Source organism: Gasterosteus aculeatus, chromosome 7 (assembly GCF_964276395.1).
Source record: "Gasterosteus aculeatus chromosome 7, fGasAcu3.hap1.1, whole genome shotgun sequence".
NCBI lineage: Eukaryota > Metazoa > Chordata > Actinopteri > Perciformes > Gasterosteidae > Gasterosteus > Gasterosteus aculeatus.
Window position 1 is genome coordinate 26,177,313 of NC_135694.1, and position 27,415 is coordinate 26,204,727.

The 27,415-nt window shown below is 43.6% G+C and overlaps 2 protein-coding genes across 5 annotated transcripts in view; one reads left to right on the forward strand and one right to left on the reverse strand.

Moving 5' to 3' along the window:
* The first annotated feature begins 204 nt into the window (after positions 1 to 204).
* On the forward strand, positions 205 to 2,921 carry LOC120822248 (ADP/ATP translocase 2). The gene is made up of 4 exons (XM_040181768.2): positions 205 to 740; positions 1,597 to 2,083; positions 2,171 to 2,311; positions 2,484 to 2,921. Exons 1-4 carry the CDS (start codon positions 630 to 632, stop codon positions 2,639 to 2,641), a joined length of 897 nt encoding a protein of 298 aa, XP_040037702.1. The 5' UTR covers positions 205 to 629; the 3' UTR covers positions 2,642 to 2,921.
* A 2,094-nt stretch (positions 2,922 to 5,015) lies between these two features.
* Positions 5,016 to 27,415, reverse strand: part of zbtb20 (zinc finger and BTB domain containing 20) — a 32,129-nt gene continuing 9,729 nt past the window's right edge. For 2 of the 4 annotated variants that reach the window (XM_078106760.1, XM_078106761.1), the window contains exons 2-5: positions 26,172 to 26,267; positions 20,870 to 21,015; positions 18,205 to 19,731; positions 5,016 to 16,639 (exon numbers count right to left, since the gene is read on the reverse strand). In XM_078106760.1, coding sequence (XP_077962886.1) covers positions 16,104 to 16,639; positions 18,205 to 19,711 — 2,043 coding nt within the window. In that variant the 5' untranslated portion in view covers positions 19,712 to 19,731; positions 20,870 to 21,015; positions 26,172 to 26,267 and the 3' untranslated portion in view covers positions 5,016 to 16,103. The remainder of the gene's footprint in view (positions 16,640 to 18,204; positions 19,732 to 20,869; positions 21,016 to 26,171; positions 26,268 to 27,415) is intronic. The other 2 variants (XM_040181767.2, XM_040181765.2) reach the window with 1 other exon arrangement.

The following is a 27,415-nucleotide window of genomic DNA, read 5'->3' on the forward strand; positions in this document are numbered from 1 at the left end:
CTTAATTAATTAACAAGGTCATGTGAGAATCCATTATAATTAAGAGGAATGAACCTTACTAAAGATTAACCGTACACTATTATTGATCGTGTCTCACTGTCAGCGGAAAGTTATTTAATATTATTTCATGTTTAATGTTCCCAACTAGGACATAAACCGCTCTGGGAAGTCCTTGAAAGCCCTACGACCCTGTGACTTTGCCTTAGTATGGAGAGCACATACACGTGACACCTGAGCAGCGTCTTCATTGGTCTGCGGGCGTGACCGTGAGCAGGAAGCAGAAAAGGAACAAAGTCCGTATAGTAACTTATCCGGGTTTATGTCTAAATTTAGTTTCTTCAACTGTATCTGGTGGTGCCGGAATGTACTCGCCAGTGCGTAGCGGAATACGCATTATGACGACGTCACTGCATCTCCAGTCTCATTGGCGGAGAGCGGCGTGACGTCGAGGGGATCGGCCAACAGCGCAAATCTCGAGTTCTCGCGTTGTATCGCGATCTATTGTGTTATAAATCTGCGACGCGTCTTAACAATCGGCCATTTCGTCGGTGCAGGCCATCATTTGTAGAGGGCAGGGGGGTATATATCGTTTGCTGGTTATCTGAAAGGCACACCAAGAACATCGAAACATGAATGAGACAGCTGTATCATTCGCCAAGGATTTCTTGGCTGGTGGCATCTCCGCTGCCATCTCCAAAACAGCCGTTGCTCCAATCGAGAGAGTGAAGCTTCTCCTTCAGGTAAAAACTCTTCCGTTAAGGCTCCCTAGCGTTAGCCGGCTAGCTTGTGTGTGTGTTCCTGCTAACTGCCTACTAAAAGTTTAGCACTCATCACTGCCGGTTGTCGTCATTTATCCACATGTTCAGAGTGTATCATGGCTGACCCAACATGTGATGATATAGAATGAATGAGAACTTTGGGGGGCGATGGGATAAAGGATTTAAGGTCACCATCAGACGGGAAATGACCTACACGAGCCTGGCTGCTAACGTTAGCTTCCTACGTTAACCTTAGCCGGCGTAACGTTAGCTAACAAAGGACAAACGCACGTACTGGGTTGAGGACATTATGTACAAGTAGGCGGCAACACCTCGAACACGTTTACACTTTTACTACTTCATAGCCTAGTAAAATAAATCAACATTAGAATTATATTCGCGCCTTAAGCACGTTTGAAACGTTTCCGGTGGCTTATGTAGCTTCGATGTTAGCTAGCGTTAAGCGAGATGGCTGCAGCAAGGCCCGGCCGGCAGTGATTCACAGCCGGCTCGACAACTTTTACATGGGTTTTCTGTTGAAGCTTGTACCACGACATTGTGATGTATATTCACCAGGCAACGTCTTATTAGAACGTTTCAATTATCGAAGTTTTAATTTTTAATCGAAAATTAAATGTTAGCCGTGTTAAGACTCTATAGCTGCTACGATCATTGTGCTCGTTTCAACATGGTCCGATTGCACATTCATTCAAACCAGGCAGCAGCTCTTTTTTAAAATTAAATTTAATAAACACCAAGGTCACAACAAGGAGACCTTGTGATCAACCGTTGATTAGCTTACCCGTCTAACTGTTGCATTTCTTTTTCTTTACTCCAGGTCCAGCATGCCAGTAAGCAGATCACCGCGGACATGCAGTACAAGGGCATCATGGACTGCGTTGTCCGTATCCCCAAGGAGCAGGGGTTCCTTTCCTTCTGGAGAGGTAACCTTGCCAACGTCATCAGATATTTCCCCACCCAGGCCCTCAACTTCGCCTTCAAGGATAAGTACAAGAAGGTCTTCCTTGATGGCGTCGACAAGCGCACCCAGTTCTGGAGGTACTTCGCCGGTAACCTGGCCTCAGGTGGCGCCGCCGGAGCCACGTCTCTCTGCTTCGTGTACCCACTCGACTTCGCCCGTACTCGTCTGGCTGCAGATGTGGGAAAGCCCGGAGCTGGAAGGGAGTTCAACGGCCTGGGAGACTGCCTGGCTAAGATCTTCAAGTCTGATGGCCTGAAAGGGCTGTACCAGGGCTTCAATGTGTCTGTGCAGGGTATCATCATCTACAGGGCTGCATACTTTGGAATCTACGACACAGCTAAAGGTACGTGGACTTTACAGGTTGCAAATGCTGGCTGAACCACCTTCGAGTTGTCTTCTAGAGCTTTCATTTTCCCCTTTTTATATACAGGTATGCTTCCAGACTCAAAGAACGCCAGCATATTGGTGAGCTGGATGATTGCACAGAGTGTGACAGCCGTTGCTGGTCTCACCTCTTATCCCTTCGACACTGTCCGTAGACGTATGATGATGCAGTCTGGTCGCAAAGGAGGTGAGTTCATTTGAAATTATTTTTTATAGTAGTAATGCAGTTACTACAATACTATATTGTGTCGAGTTGGTATGCGTTTGACTGAATGCAGCATGGACATAAAACTATTTTTGATGAGATTCCTCTATACTGTAGGTTCGCTTAACTTAATTTGCGCTCATCTCTTCCTCAGCCGACATCATGTACACCGGCACCATCGACTGCTGGCGTAAGATCGCACGTGATGAGGGCGGCAAGGCTTTCTTCAAGGGAGCCTGGTCCAACGTGCTCCGAGGCATGGGCGGCGCCTTTGTGCTTGTGTTGTACGACGAGCTGAAGAAAGTCATGTAATTTGTCATATTGTCACACCACTGTCCAATTTGGCTAAATGTAATAACTCTCCATTTCTATGGACTCTGCATTCTGCCTTATTTATGGGAACAAACTATAGTGTGTCTCACCCTTAGTTTGGGGCGATGGCTGTACTTTGTGCATCTTTATGATTTTAAACGTTCCACATCCTCCTCCTACCAATGTCATTCCTGTTAAAGAAATCCGATACCTCCTCCTGTCATTCACTAGGTTTGTATGGTCCCAATCTGAATAAATTTATTCTGGGGAACAAACCAAACAATTTATGTCCATGTCTCTTCCACTCTGCACTGCATGAGATGAGCACTCGCTAGATAATGAAATGCGCCAAGTGGATTACACCAAATGGCTATATTTACTCACGCTTATCTCTTCCTGAGCCTTCCTCTTTGGACCACGGTCACTACTGGGATTGTAGAGTAGAACACCTGACTTTAAACTCCTTTCGATAAACGCTGAACAGCTCCTGACTTGTCAGTAGCAGACGCCAAATCAAGATTTTCTTTTTTAATTTATGGTTAAGTTATGGCCTTCTGCATATGGGTGATTTCCGGGATCAATTTCCTGTGAAATCTAAACTACCAGAGAGCCGTTGAGGGATGTGTGAATATAAAAATGGAGATCATCCATGGAAGGGCTGTAACTGTTCATTGATGGTTTAGGTGAAGCTTTACCAGCGCTAACTGCAGCCATTAATCATTATATTCAGGCCGATCAGTGACACTGGAAAACATGCGTGCATTTCAGTTGTCCCCCTGGTGGGGACCTGAATGTCTTGGAAGCCCCGTTTTGGAGTCTAGTGTAGAAAGATGAAACTAAGGACCCCACGAATTTGACTCGGAGTCCCCGAGTTGCTCCGCCCGGTCTGACATATCGGAGGCTGACAGCAGGGGGCGCCAGAGGCAAACCAGTGTGACGCTCGCGGGTTCCCGTCCCCTGTGCGCGTGACCGCTTCTCAATGACGTGGCTTGCCCTCTCGTAAATATTGTGACGTGGACACCGCAGCATCACCTCTGCATTCTAAACTGTTCACTTAAATATACTGTAAGAAAATCTGACTCCTAGTAATATCAATTCTGTCGTGTAGATTATAAAGTAAAATATATTAAATAACATTAAAATACAGCAGTGTATCAGAAAAATAAGTAGCAAATTGTATTTTCACAAATCCATTAGGAAACGTTATCTAATATGTTTTGGTACAAAAAGTGGCTTTGTTGGTTCTCAGCCATACAAAGAAAATAAAAAAAATTTTCAGTAAAAAGATTGATTCAAAGAAATGCATCACCGAAATGGATTTTGTTAATTAGCTTGCCTGTATTTCAAAAATAGAAAGCCTAGAAAAATGTTGCTCCAAAAAAATTATCTCTTCTCACAGGCTCATTTTGAATTCATAAACATTTATTGCACCAAATCTCTCAAACCATGTGAATCTCTTGCTGGGATACAATACATCCCCTCTCTGCGTCCTGCCTCCCCCTTACAATCCAGGTACGGGGAGCCACAACTAAAATGAACACAAACAATTCAACATTTTAATACGGTGCGTATCGAATACTGGCCATCACTTATTTATTTTCATTAGCGGGCCATGTATACCGTGATTATTTTTGGAAATTAGTGGCTTGTATAAGCAAAATCGATTCCTGAACGTTCCGTCTCTTTTTATCACGGTGATCGTTATATTGTATTTGTGGAGGGATCAGTACAGTCTAACACTCTGCGGTTGACCAATCTTGCGGCGGAAACTCCCAAATCTGATGGACGCTGACTGCGTTCTGGTAGATAAGACTCTGCCTGCTAATCAGAGTGTGAAACACATCCGTCTCTCGCATGCACGAGTGCAGCAGGTCAGATGTTAACGTGGACGCCTCACACCAGGACGAACCAGGTCTCTGCTGCCTGGAAAACTGGGTTGTGTGCAGAGTTCTACGCGTTGGCTGCATCACTTTCCTCCCACAGCCCAAACACTTGTGATTGAAGTGGACTTCACTGTTGAATGGCCTGGAGGTGTGAATTGAAGTGTGACTGTGATTGTTTATTAATCATTGTTAGATCTGTGATGGACTGGCGGCTCGTGCAGGGTGTTTCCTGCCTTCTGCCCAGTGCATTCTGGGAGAGCATCCAGCCTGCTGTTGTCACTTCCAACTGTATTTGGAATCAACACAGCAGCAGGCTAATATTATCGACGGGCTTAATTTTAGCCAATCGCAGCTATTTTATCAGAATATATTGATTTCAGCATCAAAACCTGTCCATCTTTCAAACATATTCCCCTTTAAAGGCAAAAGGGCAGAATATTTATGAGGAAACCAGCAGGAGAAACAACTGAAAAATAAAACTGCAACAAGACTTTCTGTGAAGTACAGGAAAGTACTAGTTTTTATTCCTTCATAATCAAACTTCACAAACAGCTTGAACTTGTACAATACCTCAGAGAGTGAAAATTACAAAAAAAGTGCTGGTAACATTTACAAAAATCATCCTTACTTAGCAACAATCAGTTTATTCTTCCACACTTTTTTTAGTCTTTTGTATTAAGGCTTAATACTTCTGTATAAAGTATATGCAAGATAAGTCTTCACAGTTTTTCGAAAAAAGTCACAATATCATGTAACATAATGAAGCTTTTACGGCTATTTTCTTTATAATAACAAATACACATCACTGGTAAATATATGTGAAATACAGGGCTTATTGTAAAATGGCAAGTAATGATACTGTTTGCTGAGATAAATTGATTCCACACACTGTTATAGGAAAGTTTTGACATACCGTTGCTATAACTGAAGGAGGAGGAAAGTAAAATGATAAGCATAAACACTTGGGAGATCGCCTCCAAAGTTTGGCACATCCCATGAAACAATTTCACAAAGTCTGAGATTTATTTTTGAAATCATAAATATGGAAGAATAGCTAAACTGGCATAAAGTGAAAACATGCTGTGTAGTAAGGTGCTAAATCAGAGATATTACATTGCCAGCCTTTTCCCCCCCTCACATGGACTGACATGAATAAGGTGCATTTGTAAGACTCAAAGCAAGTAGGTCTTTCTTAGATGTCGACAAAATATGTAATAAATACAAGTTTTTCCAAAACAACCTAAATGATTTTGACCAATAGTCTTGAGGCGACCTCGTGTACTCATGCATTCCCATGGATTCAGAGAAACGAATATCTCCGCTGCAGTTGTTTTAACTCTCTAACTGTGGCATGTGAAAGTAAAAGCTGTATTGTATTCATGGTATGTGTTATTTGCTGTTTTTTTTATTGTTTTTTTTTCCTTTTTTTTTTTTTACTGTAGAAACTGTGACAAACTTGATGAGTAAGGAGTATGGAATTGAAAACTGAATGCGAAACTAAGCCAAGATATATTCACAAGATCCTCTAAGCTGCACTGGTTTACAGGTCAACAGATGAGAGCTCCAGCCTTAGACTTACCAATTTCACCCTCATGCATACTGTACGGTTAAAGTGACGCAACAAGCTTGCTTAAATAGTCTACATCACAAAAGCAATTTGGTTTTTAGTGCAAACACAATTGGCTGGCTTCAGCTTCTCAATAATAACAAGCTCACCAAGGAGATTACAAGAAGGCACATACTTATGCTTCCTCTAACACGCAACATATTTAGACAAACCGCAACATCTTTCAACAACTGCCACAAAGCGGTGGAAACAGGAAAGCTACTACATCCAGATAAAATGGTGACGTTTTGCCCGTTTGTGAATTATTCAAAAATGTACACATACGCCCATCAACGAAACAATGACGCTAAGGTCAAAAGTTACTGCTGTTGTGAATGAAGGATGCAGCGTGACGCATTCTGGTGGACGCAGACTCTCTGCGCTGCGTTTACACGACGAAACAGGTGCATTTGGGTGTTTTTCTTCTTCCGTCTAATAAGTATTATTATTTCGCTTTAAAGCATTTCTCTGTAACATCCCCGCGATTAAAATGAAAAGCACCTCAAAGTGACCAAATATGCAGAGTGCTTTCAACGAGGACGGCGTGCACGACAGTAGGGCAGCTGCGTTTTGGCTTTTGGTATTTTTGTTAAATCTTCAAAACGCGGCGAAGACGTTGGACACGTTGGACGATGATTCCTTCACATGGCGTCTCTGACTTTTCAAAGTTGCTTGATTTGTCCAAAACAATCACAGGAGGAAAACAACAAGTTTTAATGCCGCTCAAATCTGGACACCAAATACTCGGGGAAAAGAAGAAGAAAAAAAAGAAAAAACCTTCTGCCAACAACAACATGTGGATGTGCATTTAAAAAAAAAAAAAAAAGCGACTGATTTCTGTACCTTTTGAATACAAACAAAAAACAAACAAATCAAAACTTGATTTCCAATATCATCATTTACTCAGCATGGGAGACAACTATGGTTCAAAAATGCGTTGAGTGATTCATATTGCTTTAGATTGAAGAAGACCAAAACAAGTCTAGTGCAAATGTCTTTTCTGGGTGGAGAAGTGGCGTTTGGGTTGATGACACTCGTCCGTCATATCTGCTCGACCACAGCGAGAACGCGCCAGCTGATTCGGATTACTCGATAGCTGTCAAGTGGAATTCCTTTTTTGCGATTTTTTTTCTTCTTCTGATTATTCAAAAAGCGCACACTTTCTTTTTCAGAGGGAAACAAAAAGAAAAGACCGTCAGCAGTACGTGCCCGTGCAGCAATTTGGAAGGAAAGCCCCAATAAATATTTCCTATTACATATAATAATCCGTCACCCAAGCGACGCGATTAAGTAGCACAGAGGAAACGTCGTAACTTCTCACATGTGAATCTGAACTCCTATTTGGAACGGGAGGAAGGGCGGCCGCGTTAAGTCACCTGGCCCCGTGCAGCTGGGGGAGGATGTGCTTCTCTGTCAGCGCACGTCTGTGCTAACGGGTGTGTCGCCTGTGCAGTTATGTCTGTCAAATGCATCTCTCAACTTGGGAACGTTGGAAAACTCACTCCAGTCCAGTGTTTGACAAATCATATTATAAAAACGTCCTTGCACGTACATTAAAAAACATACAAACTTTATCCCCTCTTTCAAAACAGCAGTCAATACATTTCAAACAAGCTTGTTTCATAACAATAATAATAAAATACAAACCAACCTGGAGCATAAATTATCAAAAACAAACTGAAAACACATTACTGCAGCATATATTTCAGGGTTTGCTTAGTTGTGATGTTAACTACCTTTACTACAACAGCTCCACTTCTGCCAAGTTCATAACTATACAGGAGAAGTATGTTTTTTTTTTTTAGGGAAATGATAAAATATCAAACTAACTTCGGCAAAAGAAAGCCTAACAAAATATACACATATTTATAAGCACATCTTATAGTTCAACTCAAGTGCATGTTTACAGAAAGCATCTACGTAAAAGATATGGCAGCAAAAAGCCTGAAAGCCGGATGAAGGAACAAACCTACGCTGCGTTTATTAGGGCGCGTGTCATCTATGATTTTTAATGCCAATGTTTGAGAAGTTCTGTCTTCGCCACAGGTACAAAACATCGCCAGAATTACAGTAATTAAGTTTCCTATTTTGAACACACACAAGATGAAAAATATACAGCAGATTCACCTTGAATTCGACCTTACAGTAATAAAATATCGTCAGATTTTGCCAAATGGTTTACATTCCGCTCGCAGGTGATCCTTACAAAAATATACGTAACCACTTTCATAAATATTTGGACCACGTTATGATTTAAAAATGCGTGTTAGTTTGGTTTTAAATTTATCTTTATTATGTAGTGATTTTTTTTTCAGTGAACATGAGCGACTGTAATATTTGATTGCAGACCACGAACACCTCAGCTGGATTTGACTTGAATTTGCTGAGACTGAAGGTGTCATTATTCTCTTTCCTTTCTTTTTTTTTTGGCTTAATAAACAAGCTACAAAATATGTGCAAACTTAACAACTTGGTCCATCTCGAGCATGAATGGCTAAATGTACTCAACGTCACAATGTCAGATTAGTATTTAAGGGACAGCCTTGAAATATTAGACCGTGCAAATATTTGAGGAAAACTGCGATCAACAAAACTATTTCGATATAATCCAATGTGAAGGTGAACAGGTCTACACTGATTGGCTAGATGTGTGTATAGAAGACGTAACCAATGATTAGTATGTTTTGTCAGAGGAAGGATGCAACACTTATAAACATGTTTAACATGCGATAGTTTACATCACAGGTGCTGTGTCAGATTCATTTTTAGGTTTTGTTGCATTTCTTATTAAAAAACAAGGTCTATTTTGGTCTACAACAGGCAAATAAACACAACCACAAAACTATGAACAACCGATTAATTGACAAAAAACAAACAATGCATTTTCACAAGCACCCGGCAATGAGGAAAAAAAAAAAAAAACTGTAGCAAACTAACCCGATCGCTAAGGAACCACACGCCTGCACACACACACACACACACACACACACACACACACACACACACACACACGCACGCACGCACACACGCACGCACACAGAAAATAAATGTTACTTTCTCCATAAACTTAAATTATCTCAACCCTTCTTTGGTTTATGAAAACAAACATTGTCTAGTACAGTTTTATTTTCCATTTGACTTGTGATGATTCGGGTGTAATGATTAGGCTTCAGCTGTGCTCAAAGACTACGGCATTTGTGTTCAATTCACAGCGAGAATAGACTGAGGGAAAAATACATTATACTAAACTTGGATGTAATGGGCAATGTTTGCTACCTCATGACCAAATACTCAACAGATGTGTAAAAAAAACACACATCACATAAGTGCTGGAAATCCGCCTTAATGTTAGATGAGTTAAGTGTGGAAAATGTTTGCCAGACTAGGTGTTGGAATGCGCTGGACTTGAACAGGAATGCATGTTTTTTTTTTTTAGTTGACGCACTTTTCGAAAAAAGCAAATCGTCTCGTCGAGCCGGACCGAGCCAAAAAGGAAGAAAAAAAAAAACAACGACAAAAAAAAAAACACCACAGCGACTGAGAACACAAAGAAGCTGAACGCTTAGTCTTCTGAGGCTGAATCGTGCCTTAGTCTCCTCAGCTTTGTGAACAAATTAAAACAAAAAGATACAGAAAGCCTGTTATGGAGGGACATTCAAAGTTCTCCCCTACAGGAAGGAAGCTGTGTAGACAGGACTGCATGCTTCATTGGGACTGATGGACGCTTGTTACCTGACGATATCTCTTAAGCGCCTCGTGGGGGTGGAGTGATAACTGCATGTTCGGAGAAAGTACTGTAGACGCTTTTATAGCTTAGTTCAGCTGCGTCTTACTTTCAAATGTGCACAGCCGCTTCACCGTTTGCGCGTGAAGACACGATTGCCGTTTGTGTGCGTCACAGTGTGACGGCTGGATGACTGGGACGAGCTTCATCACGTTGCCTATATTACTATTAATGCTTCACTTGAACAGTAAACGTATTAAGGAACTAAGCCTTCAAAATTTGAATCGTAGGTGTTTTCTCCTATTTACTGAAGATTATGCATTATGGAGGATTTAAAGATTCAAAATATAGGCATCACTTGCTTTTGGCATTTTTGTAATACATTATGCTTATATAGGTTTTGCTGATTGAAAAAAAAAAAAATTACATTTTTTTTCCAATTTGTGTTGGTCTGCTTTCAATCTCACATTTTATTTGATTTTAAGTGTCCCCCCCTCCCCCCCCCCTCCTAAATCTGGCACAGTAACTAGGCTGGAGAAGGTTACAGAGAAAATTAATTAGTCCACAGGGGACGGAATAATAAGCCCTCCCAACACCTTTTATCTCGCAGCCACTCGGTCCTGAAACTCGATTCATGCTTTTTATCCCACAATATTTTCCCGTTAAGTTTTGTTTTCATGCTGTTAAACAAACCACTTAAAGACATTTTTGAGCACCGCATGTTCTCTGCCATAACTCTCAATTAGTAATTTAATTTCTAAATATCTAAATGACCGGCCTCTTTTTTTTTTTTTTCCATGCTGCTTGCTGCTGTTAAAAGATTCAACTTGAGTGACCGTTGTGGGGGGATTTGCCATCAACTTTCATGTGCGAGAGCCCTCCGACGTTTCCAGTGTCACTACTGGCGAGCCGGTGGATGCATATGATAATCTGAAGAATGCCGATATTTACCGGCAACACCATCAAATTAAAAAATCCGAACATTCAACTTCCAGCTGTGTGTGGCTCCCTCTGCCGAGCACAAAGTGCCACTGGCCCGCCCCCCCACAAACACACAGCACGTCCTGAATATGGCTCGCTTGTAAGCGGCAAAGACTAAAGATGGTCCTAGTCGGCCCTAGCAGCCACGAGACAGAGAGCAACGTGGAAAAGAAAAGGTCCTCCGGTTAGGAAATGAAATAAATGTCTCAAGCACCATCTGAACCCTCTAAACCTACTCGTTTGTTTCATTCAGAAACGTGAAAAAGTGATCGGATTTTTTATATCTTTGAATCCTCCAAGCCGTATAAATGTAAGATAAAAATAAAACTTGCAGATGTAGCTTTTACTGTATATGAATAGAGCATTTCAGGTATTTTAAAGGGTTATCTTAGGATGTACACACAACCACCAGGTCTTAGCAGTAATAGTATAAATAGTATTTATTTCAATAGACCATTGAGTATATACTGTATCTGTGCAATGTAGGAGAGAAAGACTATGAATATTCTGTATAGTTGCTGTATGTACTGATAGGCACTTGATAGGCATATCCCCTATATCCCACAAGGTACTGTATACTCTCGCTGCAGTTGCGTCTTTATCAAACTATCTCAGAATGCATTCTTTATCTGTGTGGAGACGGTGATACTTAAATATATATAGTACATTTGTAGGAAGTTATCTATTTCACTCTTATGTGTACTGAAGAAGGCCCAAAAGACTAAAATGCAGTTTTCTGGATGTACTCATGCTTTTTTGTCTGTATTCTACTCGTAACTTTGTGACTTTATTCAAGCTTGAATAAAAGGATCTGACTTAAACATGTGTGGCGACCGACTGAAAGACAAACAGGAAGACAGACGCATGCATGTCAAAATAAAATACACCTGTTCCTTACTCAACATGACCCTCACCATTACTATCTTTCCTTGATTTCAACTCAATGCGAAGCATATAAGCATTTATAGTATACTGTGAAACAACTCATTAACTGTTATCCTTTATCCAGTTGCGTGAAGCTATGTATGTATAAACAACGTCACTATGATCACCATAAAAAAAAAGCAGAAGGAAGTCTGAAATTAAGAAGTATAACGATGAATTAAACATACTGCAAGAAGGACAACGATGTACTGTAGACCCTGTGTCTCTACTCTAGATAAACAAAACATGAACAGTAATATATTTGAAACACAATACAAACAGCTGCAGGCTCAAGGCTATTATCTACTTTTCAATATGTTTTGATCTGGAAAATATGCAAACACTTTGCAAACATAAAGTCTCAACTTTTTTTTCTTTTTTCAAACTAACAACTAGAAGAAGCACGATTGAGATAAGGACTTACTTTCATGGATGATGTTGCAATTTTTCACCAACTTTTTCTGCAACACCGAGAAAAAGAGAATTAAGCACCACCACGAGTAGCTGAAGCCGTATAAGCAATATAATAACTATGGACAGTGGAGAGCGTGTGATGCTAATGCAACAACGAGGGGGGAGGAAGCTAAAGCACGTTATTATGACACACTGGAGAGAAGGTTCGTCCCCTCCCAAGCCCGGTCTGCTATCAAACACCTTATGATACAAGAAGTCAAATGACGATTGGACGAGTTATCAGCCCTCATCCGCATAACGTGGAGATCGGCTACTTTTGTTATTCCAAAAAAACAAAAAACAAAAGGAAGATAGAGAAACGATTGATAGTGTAATTCTGAAATCAAATAGTTCAAAAAACCGACATCTAGCTACTTAACCTACTATTTAGACCAATGATACCACAAAGCTGGTTGTACTCATCTAGCTACAGTCAATAGTGCATTTGATATATGTGTTTACACAAAATATGTAAAAATTTAGGTGCCGTGAAGGAATGCTAGATCACTGAACACACACATTACACTGAAACAATTCAACTCAACTCATGCCTCTGCCTCCGCCCTCAAAGAAGTGCTGATGTTGGTTTGGCAGTGTTTAACTTGGTACTGAACAGACAACGACACCAACGCCGTGAGCCGTGCGCCGTGCTGTTGGAAAGAGATCTCGGCAGTTGCTAACGTATTCTATTTAGTGCATTGTCTGTTAAGGCATGAGATTAACCCTCCACGTGCTGTGTAGAGACAAATAGAGCACTAGAATGCATCAATTATCGCCACGCCATCGCAACAATTTAGGCGCATGTGCACACCGAAGGAGACGGGCCTAATTAAATGTTGAATAATGTGCTACTTTCACCGAGGACTCACCTCATGCTTCTTCAACATTATTACATAAATATTTTGTCAGAATACAGAAAGCCTCGTTGCCTCACGTGCTCGTCACTTGACTTCACTTCGGCTGACTCTACGGGGATCACAAACCTAGTGGCAATCATACGAAATTTCAAAAAAGCCGGATGAAACTTCTCCAAGCGGGCGCGACGAAGTACAACAGTACTCGACCTCGGCCTTTTTTGTCGAATCTCAGAACAGATGTCACGTGTTGCCGCGTCGGCCCGAAAGGTTCAGAGAGCTGCTTCTCGTAGTACCTGCGCTGCATATTGCAAAGGAAGCCCTACAGTTCAGATATTCCACTTATTAACAGATTGATTAGGCTAAATACCACACGGACGTACAAACACCAAGGAAGGGACACGACCGTGTACAACCGACAGATATCAAAGAAGCTGCATTCCATCACCTCCCGCACCTTAAAAACCCCACAGAAAGTTGTTCTAGGACACACATATCATTTATGTTACACACACACACATACACACACACACGCACACACATACATTTTAAATGTATTACTATTAATAATACAAGAATAGCTATTATTATCATTACCTCCGCCAACGGAGTTGGACGGGAGTCGTGTATTATTACTGTTTCACTGTTCATGTTGTTTGGCTTGGATGTTCTTGAAGGAAAAATTGTGTCTGTTTCTAAAGAAATGCGATTGATTAACTGTCACAGGGAGCTGACTCCGTAAAAGAATGAATTCAAAAGGTTAAAACATAGATGAGCACACATTATGGTACATATTTAAATAAAAATAAATGCTTGCATTAACACGGCACAAGGATATACTGTAGGTAACTGCAAGCGATAACAAAAGCCAAGAACCACTGAATTACTTAATGAATAAATTGAAACAAAGCTATTCTTACATGTGAACTCTACAACCAAATGTTAGATTAAAAAAAAAATCCTCTTTTCTAAAACTATAGTATCTCTGTTAACAGTAGTGCACTTATTGGTTTAAGCAGTGCAACATATATGCAAGAAAATAATGCAGTCCACTTATCAAGATTAACAAAAACAAGTTTTCCTTTTTAAATTGAATGAAAGAAAATCAATAAAAGTTAATTTAAGGAAAATGATTAAATATTAAGCACAGGCATTTTAAGAAAATGTGCAAAGTAGCACTTTGTTTTTTTAAAATCTACAGCAGGTCTTTTTAAGACCGCTGTATGCAGTTTGTTATTCTTTAAACGGTACAACTACCAAAGTGTTTGCTCACATAAATGAGCAAATCCTCCAGATTGTAGTTGCAGGCAGTTGCATGTGTGTGTGTGTGTGTGTGTGTGTGTGTGTGTCCTATTTCTAATAAAAAGCAATAAAAAACTATTCAGATATTAGAAATTTGCCTTATCGTGATGCGTGGATGAAAAACTTTTGCACACTAGCTTCCAAATCTATTCTCAACATGCTGTGTCCAAGAGTTTACAAAATCAGGAATGTTTACGGTCGTCTAGAAAGTCCATCTGCAACTTGTGGTACATCACGAAAAAAGCAGTGTGATTTCGAAGGAGCTACTTGTTTTGCGCTGAGACTGCATTCTCATTGGACAGCGTTGCGCGCCCTTTGAGCTGCCGAGAGGAGCAAATGCACCAAAGAGAACGTGCGATTAGCTCCAACCAGCTGAAATAGCTGTGCAATAGCAATGGATGGGTTGCACAGGGGGTCCGGCTGATTCAAATGAAACCCCTCCCTCGTTAACACCGTTCCCATCGCCGACAAGCCTGGACCTCCCAAATATTATAATCTGATTATCAAATTGCAACCGCGAAGGCTGATCCATGACAATAATTACAGTAACAATTTCATTCTACATCCCATTGCAGTCAGGTGCAAGTTGAGGAGCAGCAATCATGAAGGAGAGAGTTTAGTCGCGTGTGCCGGCCTGCCATTAACTGTGAATGGGAAAAGGCTAAAACAAAGAAAAACATCAGCAAAAGGATCTTTCCTTTTTTTTCTCTCTCATGTTTTTAAATGGAAGAGGTCTAGTAGCCTTAACAGTCGTTTAGGATATTATAGTGGCAGTGTATGCAAATGACTTAAACTCCAAACTTCAGAAAAAAAGAAACATATTTTTGCTCAAATGTTGTCTCGTCAACACACCCTAATTTAGTAAACGTAATCTTAACCATCAAAATGCATGGACAACAATTACAAAACATGTGAGAAATATTAGTCCCTGTCACAACCGACAGGAAGTTACATTTCAGTAAAATGATTGAAATTGGTACCTTGACAACAGCTGCATTATAATCCCTTAATACCATAGGAATAAATAAAACCCAGTGTCAAATTAACTACTCTCCTTTTTTATTTTACATTAGAAGGCAATCTTGTGACCATCAGTATTTTTTTAGAGGGAATATTTAGCCCAACCCCAGTTGATTTTTTTTTTGTTATTGTTGTTGTAAATTATACCACAGTAAGCTTGGACATCTAGTTTCCAAACTGGTCAGTATGGGTTCACAACTGCCATGATTAATGTTTCACGGCATTGTACACACACACACACACACACACACACACACAACCACACACACACACACACACACGCGCGCGCGCGCACACACGGACTAAAAAGACAGACATATGCAAATACACGAACGCTCAAACATATATGCACATGTATATTCATTCAGACATTTCTACACTAAAGGTGTGTTTGTGTGTATGTGTTTCTTTCGTAGGCCTTTCGGTAGTGTTCAACACATAAATCAATATTTTAGGAAAGCATACATTTAGAGGCCTGTAGTTAGGATCCATCCAGTAGATCAATATCAAACTACTAAGCCTTAAGGCCACCATATTTTTTTTCTTTTAGAATAACAGAAAAGAAAAAGAAAAAAATCATAATTTTTTTTTTTTTGGGAAAATCAATGTGCCAGTGTCTATACTCATTACTCTTCATACCTCAAAATAAGAAAAAAGGAAAATCTAGTGCCATGTTATTTGTCATTCTTTTTGAAAGAAGTTTATCTATTAGTACTTATCCATCGGAGACATGCATTCGCATGTGGTCATTGAAGTGCTCCATTTGGTCGAACTTGGCAGGGCAGACGGAGCACACGTAGGTGGTCCCTTCTTGGCAGCTCGCTTCTGCAGCTACACCCACTCCTGTTCCAACCCCAGCCCCTACACCAGCACCTCCGCCCGCCGGCATGGCGAGGGCCACCACTCCGGCGCCAGGCTCGGGGACGGCCATGGGCATGGGAATGGAGACGGGGCCCGGGGTACCCGCGCTCCCCGACAGCCCCGTGATGGCGCTGCCTGTGCTGTGCAGGGCCATGTGCCTCTCCAGCAGGGTCTTGTGTGAGAACTTCTTCTTGCAGATGTAGCACTCGTAGGACTTCTCTCCACGGTGCAGCCGCATGTGGACATTGAGAGAGCTCTTCTGGGTGAAGCGCTTGTTGCAGATGCTGCACTGGTAGGCGCGCACCCCTGTGTGTGTCACCATGTGTTTGATTAAGTAATCCTTCAGGGAGAATGAGCGCCAGCAGATGCTGCACTGATGGGGCTTCTCACCTGGAGGTACATGCAAGACAAAAGCAACGAGGGGAGAAAAGAAGGGGACACATTTTGAGGACGAGGTTTACAAAACATGCAAGAACTTGTGCAGCAACATTTGACGCCTGAGTTCACCAGCGGTAGAAGGGATTAATTAAACCGCTATAAGCTTTGTAAAGATGCTGCGTTCAGTAGCTTCATGGTCTGCACGTCCTATAACGTAGCTCTGACGCTGTGATGGTAACATTTGCGCTTTGATATTGATATATTGCAGAGGCTACGGGGAGGGTTTGAAAAACACAGCGATAATTTGAATTCCTGTACGACCACGAACCAAATCATTTACGAACCTATTTGGTTTGTTCAGACGTAAGCGCAATTTACATAATTATGATATTCTTCAATTCAAGTCTGGGAAATATCAAAGTATTAATAATTGCGTAAAACTAACAGGTAGAGGAAGAGACAGAGCTGACAAAGCTGCGAATAAGCAATTTATATCATGCAAGTTAATGAGTCTTGTGTGTCTCCAGTTTGCCGCTGCACTGCATAAATGTGAAGCGACCTGTTTTGATTTAATGAAGCCAATAATTTGTACTTTTATCTGATCCCTATTTCTCCTTTATGTTTACCTGATCGAATGAGTTACACTTTAGCACCATACAGCCGACACACATAGAACAGGTATTCTTTTCACTAGTATATTTGCATTATATATTTGCATTGCATTGACTCGTTTTTGTCGTTATTGCAGCATATGACCTATTACCTCGGCTGCACATTATGTATTGACGTCTTTTAGCTTTTTTGAGTGTGTATTGTTACAACTCTCTATCTTAAGGAATTACATTACATAAATACTACTGTGTGATTGGGCTATGTGAAGATGAAATAAAATGTTTATAATAATTCTTGCCAAAGTCTTTTACTGAAATGAAATGTGTCAGATGCATGGTAATCTCATAGGAACATCAACACTATATTACGATACATCATGCTGGCATTTGGTTTGTTTTTGAATAATATTTGTTACGAGACTGAGTAAAAATCCGTAATCCGACATTAAATCCCGCGAGACGTTGAGATCTCGTCCCGACTGGTCGATCAGTCACTTGCCTTTCCCGCACGACATCGCTCTGCTCTGCACGACCGTGTGAGCGAAACCGGGGAGGTTCTGTTTCAAACGGTCGTCACCGCTGGCTCTGGTTCTTATGAATAATAATGGATATTTGAGTAGGCGATCTTCTAATTATATACTATCTAATTCTTTCTATCTGTGGTGGTGATTCCTACGGTTTGTGATTGATACGGCTGTCAGGAAAGCAGTGCACGGTGTAATGATCGGCGGCATGAGCCAGCTAATGGCCCCGTAAGTCAGAGGGGAATGACACTAAAACTACTGGGCAACTGTGACTAAAAGATGGCAAAACACATGCTGGGTTCATGAAAACACAGCATGTGTTTCCTCAATGTTAAAGAGTTTTTCATCCGCTAACCAAAGATTTGTTAGCCCCCCCCCCCAACTCCCCACCGCAAACAACTTCACTTGACATTCACAGACTTCACCAGACGTCCTGACTCACCGGTGTGGACAAACATATGTTTGACGTAGTTCTGTTTGGCAGTAAAGGTTTTACTGCAGAGAGTGCATTCGTAGGGCTTCTTTTCCCCCGGACCGATTCCTCCTACGAGCTGCTGCTGCGACGCCGTTTGCTGTACCGACATGGAGTTCGGGAACGACGGCATCGCGGCGTTCTGCACGGCCACAAACTGGGCTGGTTGCTGGACAGGAAGGTAAGGGAAAGGCTTGTTGTCTCTATTCGTCTGCGGGTGAAAGAGCGTGGGCAGGAAGGTGCTTCCAGCGGTGCCCATCACCTGGGAGTTGCTGGTCACGGTGAGCGGCATCCTCAGATTGCTGGTGAGTGATTCTGCCTGGCGCATGTAGTGCGGGGCGTTGGACAGGGAGTGTGACAGCACCGAGTTTGGCAGGGGCTGCATCATGCTACTGTCACTAGTGCTGTGGGATGTGTCCCCGTCCTCTGGGTCTTCCACTTGCTCTGGGGACGAGTCGTTGACCTCTATATGCACCGGGCCCCCTTCGCCTTGCTGATGGCCGTCCCCGTCCCGGCCGAAGCCCGTCAGGTACGGCTGCGGCTCCATGGCATCTGGCTCGGTGCTGATGGAGGAGCTCACCCCTGAGTCGAAACTCTCAACCTTGGATTCACTCTCCACACCCTCCGTGTGGTCGGTGTCGTCTTGGCAGTCCCCCAAATTATCGTAGCAGCTGTGCTCGTCCTCGGCCTCCTGCTTTATGTGCATCCCTCCCGTGTGGATGCGTACCGGCCGGGGCTGCTTGCGGCAGTGGGTGGACTCCGCTGTGGAGATGAAGCGGTCGACCTGCTGAGACCGCTCCTGGATGCGGTTCATCCACGGCGGGTCTTGAGATTGGTGGACCTCCTGAGTGCTTAGAGTCGGATTGTAGTTTGTCGACATGGGGGTAATGTACAGGGGGCGCTCGCGGGTGCCGTTCTGCAGAGTGAGGCCGGGGTAGGAGTACAGTGATGTGTATGCGCGGTCAATGCCTTGAGATGTTGCTTGCATATAACCTGACTCTGCGTCGCTGCTGGGCCCGGACGTGCCGGACTCCGGCGTGCCGCGGGGCGTATCCTGACCGGAGTCTCCCGGTATGACGGGGAAGCCCCCCGGCCCGGCCAGGCCCACATTCTGGGACACGATGCGGGTGCACTCATCGATGACGGTCTTGATCTGGAGGATGCTGGCAGCGGTTAGGATCTGCAGGGCCTCTGACTGAGACACCCGCAGAATCCCGCTGTACATAAAGTCAATCAGCTTTTGGATGGATTGCACCGAGACCACAGAAGGGATCTCAATGTCGCTGTAGCCCAACAGCAGCTTGTCCTGAAAGAAGGGGCTTCCAGCAGCCAGCACGCAGCGGTGAGCTCGCAGCATACTTCCATGGATCCGAACAGTCACGTCACAGAAGTGCCCACGGTTGCGCTGCTCATTGAGGGTCTCAAGTACAGAATTGCTGAAGTTGTGGAGATTGATGTTATGAATGCGCTCGGTCATCCCCTTGCAACTGATGTCACCTGCAAGCAGGACGCAACACAGCTGACTTAAAAACTCTCCGCACAAACACACAGCCACCACATTGCAGGGAAGGGGTGTAAAATATTTAACAGCAGCATATTTGCATTGCGGATTTACAGTATTACCGGTATGTTAGGATGGATACAACCGTGTTATTCTATAATTAAATATGCACTATTTTACGGAATAGTCAAACGCAAATGCATCGCACATTTCTTTTGGGCTGTAAGGAATCGCAGCCTGCTCATGTGATAAGCGACATTATTACCGATACGTTAATATGAATCACCCCGTTCTCAATTCCAAAACCTCAATTAAATTTTTCTTCATTTTTACACTGACATGGTGAAAGACAATTAAGATGGTTGACGTCTAATTAATACAAGTTTCCGTATGTGTGTTCCTAAAGTCCCTCCAACCACCAGTAGGTGGCGCACGGGGCTTACATAACGACAGGCCTCTTTTGTTAGCCATGTGTTCCCTGCGATGGCGCTTCCTAACTATCCTCGGAATAGATGTGACCCGGTTGATCAGTGCGTAAGATAACTTAAAGATGCTCTGCTTGAAAGGTAATGAAAACCTTCGTAGAAAATTGGCGAGGTAGAAAGTGTCAAAATTATGCAAATTGAGGGGTTTCCATAATTGCCGTGAAATTAATTTCCTTTGCACATAAACATACTTGAGTAAAATGTAATTAAAGCGGTTGACCTTATTTGACTGAATATTGAACACGGCCCTTTTCTTTAAGGTAAATGTCTCCTTTTTGATCTCGGAAACAAATCCATGTCTGTAGATAATTCATTTACCGTTTGTCTGTCAATGAATAACACGAAATTCATGAAAACATATTGGTAGTGAAATGTCAGAAGCAACACATGACTTAACTACTCTATGCATGCGAGAAAGAAACGTGCAGTTATACAAAGGGCAGAAATAAATTAAACCGTAGTAGTACCAGTAAAAGCATATTTGATGGTAACATATATTTATCCAAAGGAAGTAGAATTTAGCTCAGATGTACTGCGGAAAGAGCACAGCAGCGCGATCTAGAAACACGCATTAATACTCCAATACTTGCTAAGTTGTTTTCAACTCACGCGTAAAGGTGGAAGGCAGAAATACCGAAGCGCTACTCACAGTTAGATGACGTTTTGTTCCGAAGGTGTTTGTGTGGCTGGTGATGAAGTGCGGCTCAAGCTTCAGTTTGCTGGTGGAGATGGCTGATCGGAGGCCCGGGTGCTATGCAAGGCTGTCAGTCCTCTCTGTCCAAATCATGTGTTGCTCTGCCATAGTGTTTGGAGAAAAGGGGGGGTGGGGGGGTGGAGAGAGAGAGAGAAAAGACAAAGACAAATCTTAATGCCACATACTGCCTCGTCAATATTGCCACTCCCTCGATGAACAGGGGAGCAGCGGCAACACAAATATCTTCCACAGACACGCTGCAACAGATGTGTGAAGAGTTTTCAAAGCGAGGTGAGTGCGCGTTCCCGTGCGCAAAAGACCACCAATTACGAATGAAGGTTGAAAATAATATTGGCGGAAGAGCCGTTATCTTTACCGCTGGGCAAAAAAAAGCAAAAAAACACCGCACACCCTTTTAAAAAAAGAAAAATTGATCCGAATTGCTTACAAATTTAACCGGATTCAGATGTATCAGAGAAAGAGAGTGTGTGGGGGACATTTTTTCTGTTCTTTTTCCTTTTTCGTATCCACAAATGTAACAAGACAATGTCTAATCCAGTCGCAGAGCGGGCATTAGAAGTTGTGATAATAGAAAAAAAAAGAGGGAAAAAAAAAGTCTCAAATTAACTACACAAGGCATTCATTGAAAAACACAAGACAGGCATTCAACAACGTTAAGCATGTGATGAGCTGGCTCGCTGGTGCTCAGAAAGCTTCACACGATTGCCCTTCCACTGCACACACGCAGTCTCCTGCAAAGGATTCAGCTCAAAAGTCGAGAAAAAAAAACGACCACATTCAAACGAAAAAAAAAAATTACACTGAAACGTTTTTAAAAAAGCCGTTAAATGAGTCCGACGCCTTTAAATATTTATACCACAAAGCTTTAAAGGTATGTGATGATCTCTCCGAATTAAAAAAGCGCGATCTGACACTTACTAACATACTTTATGGAAACAAAGTCAAGGTGTTTTTCGTAGCTGTCGCACACCGGCTACAACATGAACATCAAGTGCTCCCTCAGGAATGCCAGTAACAACAGCGCGTTGCTGAATGAGCAGGACGAGGTGAGGATTCGACCAGACCTGTACGTTAACGCCGGCACGTATTGTTCTTTTAGGAATCCCTGCTACTTTCGGGTTTGAAAACTGCACACGACAAGGTTATGATTTTCAATGAGTGACCCGAGTGTTTTTTCCACTGGTGGTACCGAGGTAAACAGACATTCAGGGCCCCTGAAACGGTTGGAATGAGAAGATGATTCCATTGAAGGTTCTAGCAGCCGCGTTGCTGCTTTCAGTCCGCGGGCCCCACGTTGAAAAGTGCCGAGACGTGTGCTCGCTTTCCTAAAATGTCCTTGTCAACCAACAAATCTGCTGATTACACATAGAAAAGTAATGGCGTGTCTAGCAGCAGAGGGTGATCACTCGATACTGAGACGCATCGTTCTTTGGCACTGAAGCACACACACACACACACACACACACACACACACACACACGGGTTAGTTGTTCCGTCTTATATTCTAAGGTGAAATCTAAAATGAAACTTTTGTTGAAGCGTAGCTGCAGACTCTTACCAGCGAGCTTCAGCCCGTTTTGCCATGAGCCTCGATATCACCCTGAACCCAAAACATGAGCCGCGTTCTAATAACTAACCATAACACCCTCCTGTAGGTGTAACCTTTGCCTTCACAATGCCGCCGCCGCCGCCGCTGAAATAATTAACAATTGACTAAGTCGAATTGAAAAACCAACAGGAATAACCGTAGCTGGAGCCTCCTCTTTTGAGCGCTGAACACAAACATGAGCCAAAATGCTTGAATCCATAACCGTGGCAAATATTTGACCTTTTTTTTTTTTTTTTTGCACCAACGGATAAAACCGTATTTCTTTGCCATGGGGGCCCTTTTCTTTTTTTTTCCCCGGGACTAATGCTAGACAATGCAAACATGTATGTTTCTCTCTCTGCGCCCCCCCCCCCCCCCCCCCCCCCCCCCCCTCCAACACCCAGACATGTAAATCCACCTGCCTGAGGGGTAAAGTGAGGTGAAAGCAGGCAACAAAGGAGCGGGCCAAGAGAGGCAGGCTTCAGTTGCCCGGACTGCCACTCACAACAGTGATTCCATTTTAGCCGTGACACAGTGGGTGAGCAGCAGCCAGCGCCTACCTGCAGTGAATTCTAATCAGCCCAGGGGTCTGTCCCACCCCCCTCAGCCCCCACCCAGCCCCCGCCCTCCCTCCTGTACCCTGCCTTGGACTAAAGGGGCTGATGATCCTTCAAAATTAATTAGATCCTTGTAGGAGGCAGCCATTTTCTTTCACTTCCAAACGCTCCACCCGAAAAAACCAAAAACATTTTTTTGAATTCAAAATCCGGAGGAGGGGGGACGGGCGGGGACGGGGGCTGGGGAGGGAGAGGAGGGAGGGGCGGGGGGTGGTTATTTTACCATCCTCGTATTGATCTCCATCTCTGTGTGCTGCTACCTGTTTCCTGTTTCATCACGTTGAAACTCTATTCTTTCGTCTGTCTCTCTGTCTGCACCCCCCCCCCCCCCCCCCCTAACCCCCTCCTTTCCGACAAACCCTCCCCGACACCCTCCGCCCTTCTCTGGCTGCCTCTCCGTGCTCCCAGCTCTGTGTCTGCCTCTGTAGAGTTTGCTGTCAATAAATCCCCAGAGGTCAGTTTGTCTGCTGGAAATCAGACACAATGCTTCAGACAGCCAATGCCGTGCATGCTCTGCTGCTGCCGCCACAACAAAGGCTGGGGAGGGGTGGAGAGTGGGGGGAGAGGGGGGGGTAAAGAAGAAGAAGAAGAAGGAAGAGAGAGAGAGAGGGGGGAAAAAAAGGAGAGGATCCGAGGCAGATGAGGACGGTAACTTCAGCAGGCAGACTCCAGGTTAATCAGCCGCCTGTATTAGGTGACAAGCTCATGAAATACGCTGCATCGAATCGGACATTAGTTAATCAAAGGGGGGGGGGGGGGGGGGGGGGGTTGGACGGGAAGGTGGGGGATGGGACGGAGGACAGACATAAGAGGCGTGCTTATGAAAGGAGCCGTATCGGGCCACGTGAATAATGTACATCCTGAATATGCAAATGCGGCTTACAGCGCACGCCACGCGTCACGTGTTCGAGCCTCTTGGTGCGTTTAAATGTGGAGACAAAAGGGCCCGCGGGGCATTGTGGAGAGCTCGTGTCCATGCATGTGCATTCAGCTCCTCGGCGAATCGAATGCAGATTTGCCTTTATCGGGAGTGGTTTTTTTGTGTTACATCTAATTAATAATAATTTAAGAGTTTGTTTGAAATCTCTGCTGCTGAGATTATTCATTTCTACCATCCATTCAGCCCAAGAGCATTAGCACATAAACTAGCAGAAATCACACTTTGATAGTAAGGTTTGGATGCATTATCCCAGGTGATTTGGGAAACAATGTAAATGTGCGGCCAACACAGTGGGAAATGTTAATAAGCGGTAATCAAGTGATGTGTTGTTCTGGAAACTGATAATTCAACTCCAACGAAGACGCAAAACAATTTGCAGCTGGAACTCGCTGCAATCAGTCAACACCAGCAACTTTTAATGAATTCAAATAATTCCTCAGGTAATGCTGTTGTGTCGTGGTTCCCTCTGATCAGCACAATTCAAAATTATTCTTTCGGGCAACTAAATATTCATCTCAGCCCAGCAATGTCGTGTCGGCTGATTGAATCTGAGTAATTTAGTGTGCCGCGTGTCTTATTATATTCGAGTGTTCGACCATAACGTCGTGAGGCAATTAACAGGGAAGGTATGCACCTAAATCACCCACACTTCAGGAGACGCAGAGGAAAACACCCCACAGTCTCGCAATTTAATTGATTTGCCTTTATAGCAGTCGCCGAGAATCACCAACAAACACGTAGGCTGTTTGACAAGTTGAGCCAAGATTTCCGTATTTTACACACACACACACACACTTTTCCTTTTTTTTCTTTCTTTCTCCACTCTTACTTCCTTCTCCTTTTTTTTTTCCTGAAACTGTCCACCCGACGAAACGCCGTCCTGAGGAGCGCACTCCAACGCGGCGTTGTCCCGAACGATTGGGACACGAGACGTCCTGTTACTGTACTTTGAACTGGAACCTACGACACAGGCCACGGATTCTCCCTTCAAAATACAGTTTGGGTTTCAGGCCCCCCCCCCCCCCCGCCAGGCCTCCCGCCCCCCAGCCCACCCGGGGACCGCTTAAAGTATATGCAAGCGGCGTGAAACGGCGTTCCATTAAATCACAACTCTTTTTATCCTCCTGTTGTGAATACGCGAAGTAATTACAGAGTGTGAAGTGTGATGTCGCGGCCGCGTTGTGCTCGTGTCCATCGGGTGCTGCTGACTCTTTATAGCGCGCCATAAATTTAATCTAACTGTTCATGTTCAGTTCCTGCCACTAAAACGTCTCAAATAGCCGAGCGGATCAATGTGATAACAGCGTTCAGTCCGACCGGATCCCAATGTGACAGGATGTGCGGCTTTCAAATAAATTCCTCGGGCAAACACAAACAACACACACTGCCACGCCGCTACACAAGTAAAGGACAGTTTAAATATTTTTTTTGACAGGACAGCTTGTTCAACTTCGTCATTTTCTGTCAAAAAAAAAAAGAGGGGAAAAAAAAAAAAAACAAGAAAAACACACACCCACCAGCGCCGCCCGTTATCCATCGCGCGTCCTTTGTCTATTTGCAGATGGGAGGATGATCTACTTTCTAATACACTTTTTCGCGAACACAAACATTCCTGAATTAGAGCCATCGGTTACTGCAGTTTAGTGCTTCCAAAAAGGCGAGCGGAGGGCAACAAACAAACAGCCACAGCTGGCTCGCGGCGCTACAATTAGAAAGACAGCCCCCCCCCCACTTCGGTACCGGGGGGGGGGGGGGGCGCTTTTAAGAAGCTACCTGAGCACCAGCCGGGGGCCTGCGCTTGTGCAAATGAGCGTTTGACCGGAAAAAAGAACCGTCCGACTACTCGCGCGATAGTCTGCAAAACACCTCTGACCCCCCCGGAGCAGATAACGGCAAATTCAAGAGTTATCATTGAGGCTCAAGTGTCGACAGCGACTGCCTCTCTGCGCCCGTCGAGGACATTTTGCCTCTCCGAAAAAAAGGACCTCGCGGGCTATTGAGAGATCTTCATGAACTCACAAAGATCCTCCTCTGTCTATTACCGCCGTATCACCACGAAGGCCAGGTACGCACTCCTGCCGTTCTACTCACATGTGTTCCTCTGTCTGGTTTTGTGCCTGGATGTTACAACATTCGCAAAACACCGGGGGCCGCGTCGCACCGAGCGGCTGCAGCACCTTTATGTCTCTGAGGAGAACGAGAGAGAGAGAGAGAGAGGAAGAAAAAAAACAAACAAAAACAAAAAGTTTCTCCTTGTTTCATGTCCTTGGGAGATAAAACGGGACAAAGAGGTTTTGTGCTGAATCACAAGCAGATTGTGTGGGAGCTCCTCTAACAAGCCGACCGCGGCGGCGCGCGGCGAAGCCTGTGAAGATGTTTAGGTTAAGTATAGGCTTTGACATGTTTGTCACCAAACAGACGGAACAAAAACAAAAACACTTTTGACGATGAACAACAAAAGGAGACCGGAGGGCCCTGTGGGGGAAAAGGAACCGGCGGTTCGGCGTGCGTGTGGTCAAACGGCAACGTGTCTTTAAAATCTGGATAATGTCGATGCGGTTATGACATGCGCTGTAATGCGCTCTGTGTGGGATGGTAATAGCAATGAAAATAGAATGTTTCCCCCCCCACACACACACACACACACACACATTTCACAACATCCCAAGTTGCGTTGAAAAACAAATTCTCTGTCGCTGTCAAAGTTCACCTTCGAGGCCTCAAAGGTCGGGGAGGTCGCAGAAAAGAAGAAGGTGAAAACACAGACGATTTAAAATGTGTTTGTTCGTCAGTCCTAAAAACATCACAGAAGTCTTTGAAATTCAATTGATCGTCTACAGATGATGAACCAGAGAGCAGATAGTGGACCAACAACAGTCCAATCTGTACGGGGTCAACATAAATGAAAATAAAAAAATAAGTGATGGCCCCATATGTGTCCAGCATCGATCCTGTATACGCTAATGAAGTGATTAAGATTCAGAATCGGATTAAACCAACAACTATATCTTTATTCCCCCATTTGGGAATGTGATCAGCCTGAGAACTTCTGCACCAAGAGTTTCATCCAGCGCTGCTTTAAGCAGTTAGCCGGTCTGAGCTACCAGGCTCAGCAGGCTAATCTCCCTCCCAGTATCTGGCCGAGCTGCACTGCATTGAAACAGGATCGCCGATCACAAAACAATTCCACGCATTGCAAAACTGATAACTCGCTGCTTCTTAGCGATGACGCAGCAGAGGAATGCGTGATTTAACGAAACGCCTCCCCGATGTGGCATATTTCTTCGGCCTGTAGCTATGGCAACGACAATACAGGATATGAAAGCACGAGGTTA

Excerpts from the sequence above, each read along its gene's own strand:
- LOC120822248 (XM_040181768.2), top strand. The coding sequence starts at position 630 with ATGAATGAGACAGCTGTATCATTCGCCAAGGATTTCTTGGCTGGTGGC. Across the intron at positions 741-1,596 it reads GAGTGAAGCTTCTCCTTCAG|GTCCAGCATGCCAGTAAGCA; the intron begins GTAAAAACTCTT and ends TCTTTACTCCAG. Across the intron at positions 2,084-2,170 it reads AATCTACGACACAGCTAAAG|GTATGCTTCCAGACTCAAAG; the intron begins GTACGTGGACTT and ends TTTTATATACAG.